The sequence below is a fragment of the Eschrichtius robustus genome, chromosome 9, assembly GCF_028021215.1.
Source record: "Eschrichtius robustus isolate mEscRob2 chromosome 9, mEscRob2.pri, whole genome shotgun sequence".
Lineage (NCBI taxonomy): Eukaryota > Metazoa > Chordata > Mammalia > Artiodactyla > Eschrichtiidae > Eschrichtius > Eschrichtius robustus.
In genome coordinates this window covers 30,789,308-30,806,952 of record NC_090832.1, presented here as the reverse complement: position 1 = coordinate 30,806,952, position 17,645 = coordinate 30,789,308, and the positions used below count along the sequence as shown (strand labels likewise).

At 40.0% G+C, this 17,645-nt stretch overlaps 1 protein-coding gene and 1 pseudogene across 2 annotated transcripts in view; one reads left to right on the top strand and one right to left on the bottom strand.

Annotated features, from left to right (window-relative positions):
- The window catches only part of VNN1 (vanin 1), a 29,587-nt gene extending 17,746 nt beyond the window's left edge, over positions 1-11,841 (bottom strand). For both annotated transcript variants that reach the window (XM_068550968.1, XM_068550969.1), the window contains exons 1-2: positions 11,629-11,841; positions 10,002-10,132 (exon numbers count right to left, since the gene is read on the bottom strand). In XM_068550968.1, coding sequence (XP_068407069.1) covers positions 10,002-10,132; positions 11,629-11,841 — 344 coding nt within the window. The remainder of the gene's footprint in view (positions 1-10,001; positions 10,133-11,628) is intronic.
- LOC137769229 (60S ribosome subunit biogenesis protein NIP7 homolog pseudogene) lies at positions 10,665-17,451 on the top strand (annotated as a pseudogene).
- The last annotated feature ends 194 nt before the right edge of the window (positions 17,452-17,645 follow it).

Below are 17,645 nucleotides of genomic sequence, written 5' to 3'. Positions count from 1 at the left end.
TATTCTTATGGCATTTATCATCATCTATAATCATATATTCATTTATGTGCTCATCTTGTATGTCACATCTTATAGATATTTGGGGGCAAAGACACACATCTCCTGTTCACCGAACACATGCTTGAAAGAAAAAAGGTATTAAAAAATATTTTGAATGCAAGAACAACATTTTGGAAGTAGGATGATTGTGGAAAGATGGCAGAGTAGGAAGCGCCAGGAATCCACCTCTCTACGTAGATAAAACTTGCCCTACAAGAATCTAGCTGACATAATTATTCTGGAAATCTGGAGTCTATTCAAAGACATGAAACTTCGAGGGAAATGCTTGGAAGGTAAATTGCAGTCAGGTTGAGTCAATTTAAGCTCTTAGCTCAGCAGGGGCTATCCATGCCCCAGCCCCCAGAATCCACCCCACTGCAGGCAGCCATGCAGGTGTTCTTGGAGCAACTTGCTCCAAGTTTGTAGGAGCAAGGTGGGCCCTAAGGACCCTGTCTTCCAAATATCAGGGGTCTGGTTCTGATCACTGATAACTGCTCTGTTCATGGAGGTACACACACAGAGACAGGCCATTATTACATATACTGTTGCAAGTACTTCCCCCACTGGCTGAAATGACTTCTAGGGGATTTAAAGCACCAGTACCTTCTTTTTTACCCCTTTTTGGAGCCAGACATTAAAGGACTAGGACATGGAAAAGCAACAACTATACAGAATCTAGAAGATCATTGCATATGCCCGGGGAAAGCCATAGACTAAGAAAAGACCTGAGAAGACTTTAAGCTTACTCCCAGCATGGAGACAGCCTACAACAATCAAAACAAACAAACAAAAGACATAAAACCCTGGAGAAGGGGGAGAATTTGATTTCCAGAGTTATCACATTATAAGATTCAGATGCCCACTTATCAATAAAAAATCATAAGGAATACAAACAAACAGGAAAATATGACCCATTCAATGGGAAAAAATAAACCAATAAAAACTATCCTGGAGAAAGACCATATGGCATACCTACTGGACAAAGACTTTAAGACAACTGTCTTAAAGATGTTCAAAGAACTAAAGAAAGACATGGAGAAAGTCAAGATAATGATGTATGAACAAAATGGAAATATTAATAAAGAGATAGAAACCCCACCCCCCCAACCAAATTCTGGGGCTGAAAATTACAGTAACTGAAACAGAAAATTTACAGAAGAGATCCAAAGACAGACTCAAACAGGCAATGATCTCTAAAAAGGATGAACTCAGAGAGACCCATATTAAGACACATAATCAAACTTTCAAAAGACAAAGACAAAATCATAATTTTGAAAGCAGCAAGAGAGAAATGATTTATAATATACAAAGGATCTCCAATAAGATTATCAGCAGTTTTTAATCAGACAATTTGGAGGTCAGGAAACAATGGGCTGATATATTTAAAGTGTTGAAAGAAAAATACTGTCAACTAAAAACCCTGTCTCTGGCAAAACCGTCCTTCAAAAGTGAGGGAGAAATTAAGATATTCTATGTTAATATTAGACCAGATAGACTTTAAATCAAAAAAGGTTATGAGAAACAAAGGACATTGTATGTTAATATTAATGTCCAGAATACAAAGGGAACTCTTAAAAATCAACGACAGCAACAAAAACCTGATTCAAAAATGGGCAAAAGACAAAGCCAAAAAAATTAAATTAATTAATTAATTAATTAATTTTTAAAAAAAACAAAGGGAATTCTCTGGTGGTCCAGTGGTAAAGAATCTGCCTTTCAATGCAGGGGATGCAGGATCAATCCCTGGTTACCACAACTAAGACCCCAACGCAGCCAAAAAAATTAAATAAATAAATAGGCAAAAGTCTTGAACAAAATTTTCTCCAAAGAAGATACACAAATGGCCAATAAGCACATGAAAATATGCTCAACTTCATTGATTATAGGGAAATGCTAATCAAAACCATGACAAGATACCTCAAACCCATTAAGATAGCAGCTATTAAAAAATAAATAGAAAAACAACTGCTGGTGAGGATTTGAAGAAACTGGAACACTTGAGCACTGTTGATGAGAATGTAAATGGTGCAGCCACTGTGGAAACCAGTCTAGCAATTCCTCAAAAAATTAAAAATAGAACTACCATATGATCCAGCAATTACACGTTTGTGTATATATCCAAAAAATTGAAAGCAGGGTCTCAAAGACATGTTTGTACACCCACATTTATAGCAGCATTATTCACAATAGTTAAAAGGTAGAAGAAACCCAAATATCCATAGATGGATAAATGGACAAGCAAAATGTTGTACTATATACATAGAGTATTATTCATACTTAAAAGGAAAGGAAGTTCTGAACATGCTACATTGTAGATGAACCTTAAGAGCATTATGCTAAGTGAAATAAGCCAATCACAAAAAGATAAATAAGGTACAATTCCACTTATATGAAGTAGCTAGAGTGGTTAATCATAGAGAAAGAAAGTCGAATGATGGTTGCCAAGGGCTGAAGGGAGGGGGAAGTTGGGAGTTATTGTGTTTTTTCCCCAGTTGCATTGAGATAGAAGTGGTATATAACACTGTATAAGTTTAAGATGTAAAATGTGATGATTTGATACATGTATATATTGAGAAGTGCTTACCACAATGTGATTATCCTTCACCTCACAGAATTACAATTTTATTGTTGTTATGGTGAGAACATTTAAAATCTACTCCCAAAGCAACTTTCAAATATACAATACAGTATTGTTAACTATAGTCACCATGCTGTACATTAGGTCTGAGAACTTACTATAAGAAAATTTGGTGTCATCTGCTGGCAATATAAGCAAAACCATAGCAGTCATCCACAAAGCATATCATTGAAAAAGACCAACAAGGATAGGAAACTGCATCTTAAAAAATTATTATCTCAGTGCATTTATATAAAAAATGACCATTAGATAGTTTTCCCCCCTTGTGTGCTTCAAGTCATATCTGAAATGCAGATATAAATACAATACACTGGACCACTTGAAGCATATTTATCCCGTGTCTTTTCAAATCACCTGAAGTGGTAGAATGGACACTTACACGTCTTAAACTTACACTTACACTTACACGTGCCTCACATGTCTCAACAAATGACCCAATTTCGTTCCTTTCTATGGCTGAGTAATATTCCATTGTATATATGTACCACAACTTCTTTATCCATTCGTCCGTCGATGGGCATTTAGGTTGCTTCCATTACCTGGCTATTGTAAATAGTGCTGCAATGAACATTGGGGTGCATGCGTCTTTTTGAATTATGGTTTTCTCTGGGTATATACCCAGTAGTGGGATTGCTGGGTCATATGGTAATTCTGTTTTTAGTTTTCTAAGGGATCTCCATACTGTTCTCCAGGGTGGCTGTATCAATTTACATTCCCACCAGCAGTGCAAGAGGGTTCCCTTTTCTCCACACCCTCTCCAGCATTTGTTGTTTGTAGATTTTCTGATGGTGCCCATTCTAACTGGTGTGAGGTGATACCTCATTGCAGTTTTGATTTGCATTTCTCTAATAATTAGTGATGTTGAGCAGCTTTTCATGTGCTTCTTGGCCATCTGTATGTCTTCTTTGGAGAAATGTCTATTTAGGTCTTCTGCCCATTTTTGGATTGGGGTGTTTGTTTCTTTAATATTGAGCTGAATGAGCTGTTTATATATTTTGGAGATTAATCCTTTGTCCGTTGATTCGTTTGCGAATATTTTCTCCCATTCTGAGTGTTGTCTTTTCGTCTTGTTTATGGTTTCCTTTGCTGTGCAAAAGATTTTAAGTTTCATTAGGTTCCATTTGTTTATTTTTGTTTTTATTTCCATTACTCTAGGAGGTGGCTCAAAAAAGATCTTGCTGTGATTTATGTCAAAGAGTGTTCTGCCTATGTTTTCCTCTAAGAGTTTTACAGTGTCCGGTCTTACATTTAGGTCTCGAATCCATTTTGAGTTTCTTTTTGTGTATGGTGTTAGGGAGTGTTCTAACTTCATTCTTTTACATGTAGCTGTCCAGTTTTCCCAGCACCACTTATTGAAGAGACTGTCTTTTCTCCATTGTATATCCTTGCCTCCTTTGTCATAGATTAGCTGACCATAGGTGTGTGGGTTTATCTCTGGGCTTTCTATCTTGTTCCATTGATCTATGTTTCTGCTTTGTTTTTTTTTAAAGGGAACACTATTTATTTATTTATTTATTTAAGCTGTGTTGGGTCTTCGTTTCTGTGCGAGGGCTTTCTCTAGTTGCGGCGAGCAGGGGCCACTCTTCATTGCGGTGCGCGGGCCTCTCACTGTCTTGGCCTCTCTTGTTGTGGAGCACAAGCTCCAGACGCGCAGGCTCAGTAATTGTGGCTCACTGGCCCAGCCGCTCCGCGGCAGGTGGGATCTTCTCAGACCAGGGTTTGAACCCATGTCTCCTGCATTGGCAGGCAGATTCTCAACCACTGTGCCACCAGGGAAGCCCTATGTTTCTGTTTTTGTGCCAGTACCATATTGTCTTGATTACTGTAGCTTTGTAGTATAGTCTGAAGTCAGGGAGTCTGATTCCTCCAGCTCTGTTGCTTTCCCTAAAGACTGCTTTGGCTATTCGGGGTCTTTTGTGTCTCCATACAAATTTTAAGATTTTTTGCTCTAGTTCTGTAAAAAATGCAATTGGTAATTTGATAGGGATTGCATTGAATCTGTAGATTGTTTTTGGTAGTATAGTCATTTTCACAATATTGATTCTTCCAATCCAAGAACATGGTATATCCCTCCATCTGTTGGTATCATCTTTAATTTCTTTCATCAGTGTCTTATAGTTTTCTGCATACAGGCCTTTTGTCCCCCTAGGTGGGTTTATTCCTAGGTGTTTTATTCTTTTTGTTGCAGTGGTAAATGGGAGTGTTTACTTAATTTCTCTTTCAGAGTTTTCATCATTAGTGTATAGGAATGCAAGAGATTTCTGTGCATTAATTTTATATCCTGCAGCTTTACCAAATTCATTGATTAGCTCTAGTAGTTTTCTGGTGGCATTTTTAGGATTCTCTATGTATAATATCATGTCATCTGCAAACTGTGACAGTTTTACTTCTTTTCCAATTTGTATTCCTTTTATTTCTTTCTCTTCTCTGATTGCTATGGCTAGGACTTCCAAAACTATGTTGAATAATAGTGGTGAGAGTGGACATCCTTGTCTTGTTCCTGATCCTAGAGGAAATGCTTTCAGTTTTTCACCATTGAGAATGATGTTTGCTGTGGGTTTGTCGTATATGGCCTTTATTACGTTGAGGTAGGCTCCTTCTATGCCCACTTTCTGGAGAGTTTTTATCATAAATGGGTGTTGAATTTTGTCAAAAGCTTTTTCTGCATCGATGGAGATGATCATATGGTTTTTATTCTTCAATTTGTTAATATGGTGTATCACATTGATTGATTTGCATATATTGAAGAATCCTTGCATCCCTGGGATAAACTCCACTTGATCATGGTGTATGACCCTTTTAATGTGTTGTTGGATTCTGTTTGCTAGTATTTTATTGAGGATTTTTGCATCTATATTCATCAGTGATATTGGTCTGTAATTTTCTTTTTTTGTAGTATCTTTGTCTGGTTTTGGTATCAGGGTGATGGTGACCTCATAGAATGAGTTTGGGAGTGTTCCTTCCTCTGCAGTTTTTTGGAAGAGTTTGAGAAAGATGGGTGTCAGCTCTTCTCTAAATGTTTGATAGAATTCACCTGTGAAGCCATCTGGTCTTGGACTTTTGTTTGTTGGAAGATTTTTAATCACAGTTTCAATTTCATTACTTGTGACTGGTCTGTTCATATTTTCTATTTCTTCCTGGTCAGTCTTGGAAGGTTACACCTTTCTAAGAATTTGTCCATTTCTTCCAGGTTGTCCATTTTATTGGCATAAAGTTGCTTGTAGTAGTCTCTTAGGATGTTTTGTATTTCTGCGGTGTCTGTTGTAACTTCTCCTTTTTCATTTCTAATTTTATTGATGTGAGTCCTCTCCCTCTTTTTCTTGATGAGTCTGGCTAATTGTTTATCAATTTTGTTTATCTTTCAAAGAACCAGCTTTTAGTTTTATTGATCTTTGCTCTTGTTTTCTTTGTTTCTATTTCATTTATGTCTACTCTGATCTTTATGATTTCTTTCCTTCTGCTAACTTTGGGTTTTGTTTGTTCTTCTTTCTCTATTTTCTTTAGGTGTAAGGTTAGATTTTTTATTTGAGATTTTTCTTGTTTCTTGAAGTAGGCTTGTATAGCTATAAACTTCCCTCTTAGAACTGCTTTTGCTGCATCCCATAGGTTTTGGATCGTCGTGTTTTCATTGTCATTTGTCTCTAGGTATTTTTTGATTTCCCCTTTGATTTCTTCAGTGATCTCTTGGTTATTTAGTACCGTATTGTTTAGCCTCCATGTGTTTGTGTTTTTTACATTTTTTTTTTGCTGGAATTTATTTCTAATCTCCTAGTGTTGTGGTCAGAAAAGATGCTTGATATGATTTCAATTTTCTTAAATTTACTGAGGCTTCATTTGAGGCCCAAGATGTGGTCTATCCTGGAGAATCTTCCGTGTGCACTTGAGAAGAAAGTGTAATCTGCTGTTTTTGGATGGAATGTCCTATAAATATCAATTAAATCTATGTGGTCTATTGTGTCATTTAAAGCTTCTGTTTCCTTATTTATTTTCATTTTGGATGATCTGTCCACTGGTGTAAGTGAGGTGTTAAAGTCCTCCACTATTATTGTGTTACTGTCAATTTCCTCCTTTATAGCTGTTAGCAGTTGCCTTATGTATTGAGGTGCTCCTATGTTGGGTGTATATATATTTATAATTGTTATATCTTCTTCTTGGATTGATCCCTTGATCATTATGTAGTGTCCTGCCTTGTCTCTTGTAACCTTCTTTATTTTAAAGTCTATTTTATCTGATATGAGTATTGTTACTCCAGCTTTCTTTTGATTTCCATTTGCATGGAATATCTTTTTCCATCCCTTCACTTTTAGGCTGTATGTGTCCCTAGGTCTGAACTGGGTCTCTTGTAGACAGCATATATATGGGTCTTGTTTTTGTATCCATTCAGCAAGTCTGTGTCTTTTGATTGGAGCATTTAATCCATTCACGTTTAAGGTAATTATCGATATGTATGTTCCTATGACCATTTTCTTAATTGTTTTGGGTTTGTTTTTGTAGGTCCTTTTCCCCACTTAGAGAAGTTCCTTTAGCATTTGTTGTAGAGGTGGTTTGGTGGTGCTGAATTCTCTTAGCGTTTGCTTGTCTGTTAAGTTTTTGATTTCTCCATCGACTCTGAATGAGATCCTTGCCGGGTAGAGTAATCTTGGTTGTAGGTTCTTCCCTTTCAACACTTTAAGTATATCATGCTGCTCCCTTCTGGCTTGTAGAGTTTCTCCTGAGAAATCAGCAGTTAACCTTATGGGAGTTCCCTTGTATGTTATTTGTTGTTTTTCCCTTGCTGCTTTCAATAATTTTTCTTTGTCTTTAATTTTTGCCACTTTGATTACTATGTGTCTCGGCGTGTTTCTCCTTGGGTTTATACTGTATGGGACTCACTGTGCTTCCTGGACTTGGGTGGCTATTTCCTTTCCCATGTTAGGGAACTTTTCGACTATAATCTCTTCAAATATTTTCTCTGGTCCTTTCTCTCTCTCTTCTCTTTCTGGGACCCCTATAATGTGAATGTTGTTGCATTTAATGTTGTCCCAGAGGTCTCTTAGGCTGTCTTCATTTCTTTCCATTCTTTCTTCTTTATTCTGTTCCTCAGCAGTGAATTCCACCATCCTGTCTTCCAGGTCACTTATCCATTCTTCTGCCTCAGTTATTCTGTTATTGATTCCTTCTAGTGTAGTTTTCATTTCAGTTAATGTATTGTTCATCTCTGTTTGTTTGTTCTTTAATTCTTCTAGGTCTTTGTTAAACATTTCTTGCATCTTCTCGATCTTTGCCTCCATTCTTTTTCCGAGGTCCTGGATCATCTTCACTATCATTATTCTGAATTCTTTTTCTGGAAGGTTGCGTATCTCCACTTCATTTAGTATTTTTCTGGAGTTTTATCTTGTTTCTTCATCCGGTACATAGCCCTCTGCCTTTTCATTTTGTCTATCTTTCTGTGAATGTGGTTTTTGTTCCACAGGCTGCAGGATTGTAGTTCTTGCTTCTGCTGTCTGCCCTCTGGTGGATGAGGCTATCTAAGAGGCTCGTGCAAGTTTCCTGATGGGAGGGACTAGTGGTGGGTAGAGCTGACTGTTGCTTTGGGGGGCAGAGCTCAGTAAAACATTAATTCTCTTGACTGTTGATGGGTTGGGCTGGTTTCCCTCCCTGTTGGTTGTTTGGCCTGAGGCAACCCAACCCTGGAGCCTACCTGGGCTCTTTCATGGGGCTAGTGGTGGACTCTGGGAGGGCTCACGCCAAGGAGTGCTTCCCAGAGCTTCTGCTACCAGTATCCTTCTCCCTGTGGTGAGCCAGAGCCACCCGCTGCCTCTGCAGGAAATCCTCCAACACTAGTAGGTAGGTCTGGTTCAGTCTCCTATGGGGTCACTGCTCCTTCCCCTGGGTCCTGATGCACACAGTACTTTATGTGTGCCCTCCAAGAGTGGAGTCTCTGTTTCCCCCAGTCCTGTCAAAGTCCTGCAATGAAATCCTGCTAGCCTTCAAAGTCTGATTCTCTAGGAATTCCTCCTCCCGTTGCTGGACCTCCAGGTTGGGAAGCCTGACGTGGGGCTCAGAACCTTCACTCCAGTGGGTGGACTTCTGTGATATAAGTGTTCTCCAGTCTGTGAGTCACCCACCCAGCAGTTATGGGATTTGATTTTTCTGTGATTGCGCCCCTCCTACCGTCTCATTGTGGCTTCTCCTGTCTTTGGATGTGGGGTATCTTTTTTGGTGAGTTCCAGTGTCTTCCTGTCGATAATTGTCCAGCAGCTAGTTGTGATTCTGGTGTTCTCACAAGAGGGAGTGAGAGCATGTCCTTCTACTCTGCCATGTTGGTTCCTCCCTCTCCTACCAGACTTCTTGAAATGGAACAAATGGAACACCCTGGTGGGGATTTTCAGAAAGCCCTAGGAAATTTGGCTCTAGGGAAAGGTCATTCAGAAACAAATGAAGTCAATTCAAAATGGAAGTCATAACAGTGCTTGCCCTTTTGAATCTGAAGCTCTGGTATAAGACATGGTTAAATAAGAAAAAATTATGATGTAATGAAATATAAGGTAGATGATTAAGATAAATAATATTGAACTTTGTCAAAATCAAGGTGTCTCTATAAGCAGATACAGTTGTTTGTGTGGTTTTGAGAGCAGTTCCAAAAGAGGAACTCCTACAATTTTAGCAATAATACACTTGGAAAGATGTGAGCTAACTGACGTGATTCTCTAAAACGTTTGTACACAGTTTGTATTGTTTTGCTTATATTAAAAATAATAGTGCTACTTTTATCAGACTTCATATTTCTTATTCTAGACTTGATGTAAACCACTTACACAGTTCTGCTATATCACCTCTTAGGTTATCACCTTAAGCTTTAAGAATTTCGTATATATTAACCTCATCCAGCTATCTTATTCATGTGAAAGGAAAAATGTTAATCTTAAACTGACATGTGACTCTGTTTCACTATTTTCTCACATAGTTTTAAAAGTACAGACCTACATAGGGAAACAATTTTCTGTTCACTGGCAAGGAGTCAGAAGAGGTGAGTTTGGATATGGTTCTTCCTCTAGCCAACCACCGTGTGGCCCTAAGTTATGCTATCCTCTCCAGATCATTCCCCCAGTGGAAATTCACATTGAATTTGATCATTTCTATGTTACGTTACAGCACTGACTTTTGTGATATCATAATTCATATTCACTTTCCTAATACACATATCTGTAGGAGATGAAAAATTATAAAACTATCTTGAAACTTAGAGTCAATAGTAAATCTTATACAGTGATCTTTTACAAAGTTTTCCCAGGTAAAGTAAGTTCATGTTCATGGTTAAATTTTCCACAATATGTTTCTTTACCTGTCGGGATTATTACAAGGGATCCAGTTCACTTGAGGGTCTGGGATATCCTCCAAGTATGGGTAGATAGAGTCCCTGCTGAAGTTAAAGCCATAAATACCATCTTCTGGAGTCACAATAATATGTGCACCCTGTTAAAAATGGAGCTGAATCAAAATATTTCTCAAATAAGCAAACAGTCAAAAACGGGGCCTGCAAGAGGACCTGAGTGGCTGAAGAACAAACATTCGGGTTTTTTTTTTCCACCTTATTCTTTTGCTTTCTATATTTTTATAATTTATTTTCTTTGCCCAACCACTTTCATTTTCTAATCCCACAGTAATCATTTCTATGTAACTTTTTCATCCTTTCATAGCTGTTAATATTTTTCCAGGCTATTCTCAGGCTTGCCACTCACTGTGGTTGTTAACTATAAACCTAACTCTTCCCTGGATAAACCCTCTCCCTGACCTTTGGCCAATTATTTTGCCTGAATGTGTCAGGATTGATTTATCACTCTCTCTTCCGCCCAACCTTTACTGCCTCATACCCTGCAAATGTGATTCCTGCTTCTCAGAAGGGAGCTCTGACACAGTTACCTGAAGGGTGCCAGGCCTAGGGGTACAACATGAGCTCACCTGGGCGCCTTCAGTAGGAAGACCATCCTGGAAGCTGCTGTGTGGCCTTTAAGGAAATAGTTGGACTAAGGTGAAAAAGAACCTCAGAATTCTTAATAACCGTCTAATTAATTAATTAATTAATTAATTAATTTGGTCACTCTGGGTCTTAGTTGCGGCAGGCAGGCTCCTTAGTTGCAGCTTGCCAGCTCCTTAGTTGTGGCATGCGAACCCTTAGTTGCGGCATGCATGTGGGATCTAGTTCCCTGACCAGGGATCGAACCCAGGCCCCCTGCATTGGGAGCTCGGAGTCTTAACCACTGCACTACCAGGGAAGTCCCCTTAATAACCTTTTTAAATCTTTGCATGTAGAAGAATGTATGTTGATAGATATATGTCATATGTATATATCCATGACTTTCATCAGACTTTATATATCCCTTGTTTACCTGATCTATTTCAACTATATTCGTCCAAACCACACACTTAAACTTAACCCTTCATTCAACTCAAGGACTTACTATGCATTAACATATGTACTTTTGTCTTGTAATTAGAATGAAGTATGAAGTATATAATACACACTGTATATAATACACAATGCAATTTACGTTTAATCGTCTTGGTGTTATGAAGTAACCTAAAAACCTGCAAACTCTTAAGAGCACAGAAGTACACCAAGGCCACAAACACTCTAAGAATAGCAACTGATCCCTCACCCATCCGTCCTTCACCCTCCATCTGTAGCAGAAAAGAGCAACAAAATTGTTGAATTTACAGAAAGTTCCTCAAAAGTTTGTTGCCACTTAATAACCAGCCGTTCTTTTCAAAATGTTGCTCTCACTACAAGGGAAGCATGTAATAGTGTCTTTGCTCTAATAACTAGGAGCAGGGAGGACTCTGTAAAAGAAGGTCTTGGCTACCCTGACACATATGTCATTCAAAAGTGTAATTGACCCTGACAGTGATTCTGTCTCCTAAGACCCCACCCTTTTCTCTACGTAGAAGCCAGCACACTTGAGAAACGGTACCTGCTTTGATGCTGATGTGATTGCTCCCTCCAAAAGATCCAGATTTTGGTTTATTAATAGCAAGGCCTCTTCATGGGACACCGGTATCAGGGTGGCATTAGGCAATATCACTGCATGCTCATAAACAGCTGCAGTAAACGTATGCAGAGAGCTGGCTTTTAAGACACAGAAAAACAAAATTGCCACATGATCCAGCAACTGAGACATAGTCATGCTGAAGTCCAATGATTGCTGAAAAGCAGAGCAAGCTCTGATATTTACAGGGAGAAAACACAAGCAATCACGTGGTTCCCAGAACTTAGTACTTTAAAAATAAATTACAAAAGCTAAGTTTAAGAAAGCCTTGTGGTTTTACATCATAGATGTAGATGTAATCAGATTTTATGTAACAAATGACCTTCTTTTTGCAAGAGTTTTTGAGGATCAAATAAGAAAATGCATGTGTGTTTTCCTTTGCTGGGGTTGTCATAACAAAGTGCCACACACTGGGCAGCTTAAACAACAGAAATGTATTCTCTGTCATTTCTGGAGGCTAGAAGTTTCAGAGGAAGGGGGTCAGCAGAATTGGTTCCTCCTGAGGGCTGTGAGGGAAAGATCTGTTCACGCCTCTTTCCCGGTGTTTTGCTGTCTTCTCCCTGTGTGTCTTCACCCGGTATTCTCCCTGTGTGCATACCTGAGTCCCAATTTCCTCTCTTTACAAGGACACGTGCTAATGGATTTAGTGCCCACCCTACTCCAGTAAGATGTCATCTTAACGAATTACATCTGAAATGATATTATTTCCAAATAAGGTCACTTTCTGGGGTACAGGGGGTTAGGACTTAAACACATGGATTTTTGGAATTCATACATTTGAGAACTTCAGCACCTAGTAGTCTATGTAAATAATTTGAAAAATAAATAACTTTTCAATTTTGAAATTATTATTAATATCATCATGCGAATATTTGAGCTTCATACTTTGTTCACTTTGGTTTGCACAAAATGGCAAAGAGTCAGAACAAAGGGGAATAGAAAAGGGCTATTCATTGTCCATTCCTATGTAACAGATCACCCTCCAAAAGCAGTGGCTTCTAACAGCAAACGTGTATGATCTCACATTTTCTGTGGGTCAGGAATCCTGGGGCAGCTTGGCTGGGTTCCTCTGGCCCAGGGTCTCTTTCACAAGTCTGCAAAGGCTGCAGTTACCTCAAAACTTGACTGGGGAAAGATTCACTTCTCAGCTCCAGGCTCACACAGCTGATGGCAGGCATTGGGTCCTCACTGGTTATGGCCCAATAAGTTCTTTGCCACAAAGGCCTCAGGCCACACTAAAAGAACACTCACATTATGGCATGTGGGTTCCCTCAAAGCCAGAGAGCAAGAGACCCCACCACCCAAGACAGAAGTCACCGTCTTTAGTATTGTCATCTGGGAAGTGACAGCCCATCATTTTTTTTGTATTGTATTCATGAAAAGCAAGTCAGTACACTTGTTGGGAGGGGACTACACAAGGGCATGAATGAGGCAGGGATCATTGGGGACCATCTTAGAGGCTGCATACCATACGAGTCATAGAGAGGGGAGTATAAAGAATGAGAGGGAGAATAAGAGGGAGGTAGAGGGAGAGAGAAGAGAGGAAAATAATAGAAAATAGAAAAAGAGCTTATAGATTTTGGTATGGAATAAGTAGGCAAATTTTATTTTACTTGTGAATTAAGTATAACATATTTTATATTTACAGAATTAGTGTTTATGATTATTTGTTTTGTTTTTAGATTTCACTTTGGATGGTGTTTTTATAGTTCAATTTGCAGATGGGTATGTATGATTTTTTTTTTTTTCTTCAGGACTACAGTAAATTTATTCTGTGGCTGCCAAAGTAGCCAGGAGGCTGTGTCTGCCTGGTCTTCCTAAGTCTATAGCAAATACCAGCTCTCTCTGCTTGCTGACCTCCTTTGGGCTTTCCCTTCCCAGGTGGGTGGGATACACATACTTCACAAGGATGTTGACCCAAAACAGACTACCAGATCTTTCTCCAGCAAAGATGGGTTTATCCGGGATCTGCAGAGAACTACAATTCAGGATCTGCCACCATGGTGAGCCCCCGCACGGCAAGGGAAGGAGAATGCTTACATAGAGAGAAAAAGGAAGCTGAGAGGGCTAGAGTAAACAAAAAGTCCATGGCTTTTCCTTGGCTGAGTCCTTGCCAGGAAGAAGAGAAGTGGTCTTCTTCCTGTTTGGCTCTGCTATTGTCACGGGGCACGAGAACTCCCCCTTCTGGTCTTCCAGCTCTATTTAATTGAGGTTTCTGTTGATTAATTTTTTACAAGGAGCTGCAGTCATTCCATAAGAATTTATAAGGAAGCTCTGAAAGAAAAGTTAAAACTGGAATGAGTCACCAGGAGATTAAAAAAATTACTTCTTTGATCTTATTAGAATAAAAATATTAAATAAGAAGCTTCCATTGTGTTTCTAGTCTGATATAGAAAGAGCTTGCAAGTCATCTCTACCATTTTCTCAATAAGAATAAAGCTGAACAACTGAAAAGCAGCAACTTTTTTAGATACATCAGAGAACTGGACTCACAGGACAAATCACTGCCCCCAGAGTTAGAGAGACAGACTTGCCCATAGCAGAAGTCCACTGCTGGAGCCAGTCCTGGTATGGTCACTCCAACTGTCTTTGACGAATGGCCAGAGGTTCAGCGTGGGCAAGCTTGAGAGATACAAATGGGGGCTGGAGGTGGAGGAGGTTTCAGTGGTAGGGGGGCCCTCACACTTTTGTGACTTTTACTCCAGAAGCCCAACCAGGTTCTCTGGGCGAATAATGAGGAAATAAAACACCTTGTGCTTCTTCTAGGAGGAGGAAAAATACACCTACTTTGAAATAAGTCCGGAGCATTCTGTCCTCTTAACCAAAGCCTGCCTTCCATGGAAACAATTTACTAGAGCCTAACCTTCCTGGGGGACGGGAAAACCCCATCTCTAACCCCCTCTAGCTTGCCTGTCTCCACTAAGGGGAAAGGAAACAGCTAAGAAACACTTGTGAAGGCCACAGCTCAGGAACACAAGCCCACTACAAGACAGAGATTTAATCACTGGGCTATAGAACCATTCCCCTCCCCTGACATTTACTACCACATCAAGCTGGCATTTCTGGCCTACCTTGGCACATACCAGCTGGGAGAAGCCTTTAGGTGGACAATTGTGGTTCTTGCAGTAGAATACCATGCATCAGCTTAAATTAGAACTGGTGGGACACCAATAGCCTCTGCTATGATGCCTGAGCTGAATCTCCTGACCCCTAATGTTACCCCCAAACTGGGTTTGCCTCTTGGTGGGCGTTGAGCCAAAAGATGCAATCAAGCCAAAGAGCAGAAGGAAGGATTCTTTTACTTCCAACAAGTAAGAAGAACACCGGGGATATTTCCCAATGCAATGTCTCCCAAACCGCAAAATGGGGGAAGTTTTAAGCTAAGGGCACATTCATATTCATGAAGGGCCCTGAGCAAAGAAGAATTCAGCACAGACTAGGGGCCAAGGTTGGCAGAGTCCAGGCTCTAGTTGACTGAAGTCAGGAGGGTTAGGAAAGGTCAGCATCATCCTTACTTAGGTTCTAGTCAGCCTGGTGGTTGAGTGCTCATTGGGGGTTTGGATCCTGCAAAACAGCTCAAGAATGTGCTTAAGGCTGATCTTTACTTTTGAAACAGAACTGGTAGTCTTTACAACTGATATATTGTCTCCGATATGGTTATCTTCTGGCCTGGTAAGAGCTGTTTTTTCTTTAATTCCTTTGTTCACTTAAAACCATTATCTACCGAGACCTATTCTTCTGCAAAGACAAGCATTGTGGCCAGGCTTAGATTACAAAATGGCTTAGGTCTAAAATGGCTTCTCTCATGTTAAGAAAGCTAGGTCTGGTTCTTTTCCTCCGGGGACCCCCTATCCTATCTGCCTACAGGTACGCAAAAGAAACAATAAATGTGGCATTTAAGGGATTAGACTAATTCTTGTCCCAGCACTGCCACTAGTTTGCTGTGGGACACTGGATAGTTTATTTCCCTTATCAGTTATCTTCCCAGCTGATCCAGCTGATTTAAGGGAGGTCAACAAAATGCTGATCTCACAGGGTGGTTTTGAGGATGAGATGAGATGAGAATTGTGGACGTCTGATGGACTCTGAGGAGCCATTTGAACACGTGTGTATATCTGTGCACACACACGTGTTTTATGTGCAGTATTGTGACTCATAATAAGAAATATATATTTGGTCTTTATCCTCCACAGAGCTTTTAAAATCCTTGGAATTTTCTTTGATAAGAGCAATAAACATGTCTTTTGTTTTGTTAATGAAGTGACTCTTGGAAAGCACCTAAGGCTGGGAGCTGGTTGCCAGGAGAATCAACGAAGTGATTAGAAGCTTGGAACTTTCAGTTGCATCCCCCTGACCTCCAGAGAGGGGAGAGGAACTAGGGACTGGCTTTAATCATCAACGGTCAATGGTTTAATCAGTCATACCTATGTCATGATGGGGTTCAGAGAGCTTTCTGGTTTGTGAACAGGAAGACACGTAGAGAGAGTAGCATGCTCCAGAGGGCATGGAATCTCAGAGCCCCTTCCCCGTACCTCACCCTATGCATCTCTTCCATCTGACTGTTACTGAGTTATATCCTTTTGTCATAAACTGGTAATCAAGTAAGTAAACTGTTTGAGTTCTCTGAGCACCCTGGGAAATTCATCAAACCTAAGGAGAAGGTCCATGAAACTTCTAATCTACAGCCAGTTGGTCAGAAGGACAGGGGACAATCTGGGCTTGCAACCAGAGTCTGACATGGGGAGAGGGCAGTCTTGTGGGATCTAACGCTATCTGCAGGTAGATGGTGTCAGAATTGAATTGAACTCTTGGACACCCAGCTGGTGTCAGAAATTTGCTAGGTGGTGTTGGGAAAAAATCCACACTGCAAAATCATAGCTGGTAATCAGATGTAGGATCAGAGTCAGAATTCTAGTGTGTGTGATAAAAGATTAGAAATCTATCTCTTTATTGCTTCTAAATATATGCACCTAGATATTAATATTTAATGGCTACTGAGGCATGAGGATCCAGCGTTCCAACCCAGTGGGAAAATGAGGCCTCTGAATGAAGAGGAGACGCGTGTAATGTTTGAGAAGATAGCAAAATACATCTGGGAGAATCTTCAGCTGCTGGTCGACAGGCCCGACGGCACCTACTGTTTCAGGATGCACAACGACCAGGGGTACTACGTGAGTGAGAAGATTTTGAAGTTGGCCGCCAATATCTCCGGTGACAAGCTGGTGTCGCTGGGGACGTGCTTTGGAAAATTCACCAAGACCCACAAGTTTCGGTTGCACATCACAGCTCTGGATTACCTAGCACCCTATGCCAAGTATAAAGTGTGGATAAAACCTGGAGCAGAGCAATCCTTCCTGTATGGGAACCATGTGCTGAAATCTGGACTTGGTCGAATCGCTGAAAATACTTCTCGGTACCAGGGAGTCGTGGTGTACTCCATGGCAGACATCCCTTTAGGTTTTGGGATGGCAGCAAAGTCTATACAAGACTGCAGGAAAGTAGACCCCATGGCGATTGTGGTATTTCATCAAGCAGACGTTGGGGAATATGTGCGGCATGAAGAGACATTGACTTAAAACGAAATCATCGCGAGGACTTGTGGCTGTGTGAAAGGGCCTAGCTTTGTTTCCTGTGTCTGTGTAGCCTCCACCATCATGCTGAATTTTGTCAACACTGTGACCTCTTCAGGGACTTCTTAGTTTAATATTCTATTATGGACAAATGCAGGCTGGATTCTTATTATGCAGAAATGGCTCAAAAACGGGGTTTCGGATCTTTGTGATTATGACTAACTAGAATACTGTGTTTTATATTTGAATCAGAGGGCTTCTTGTTTTGAGTAACAGGTTCTAAATTGTTGGAACTGAGGACAAGAATAGCGTATTATTGTTATCTGTGATAACACTGTTTTCCAAACACATGATAAGAACGTAATGAATTCT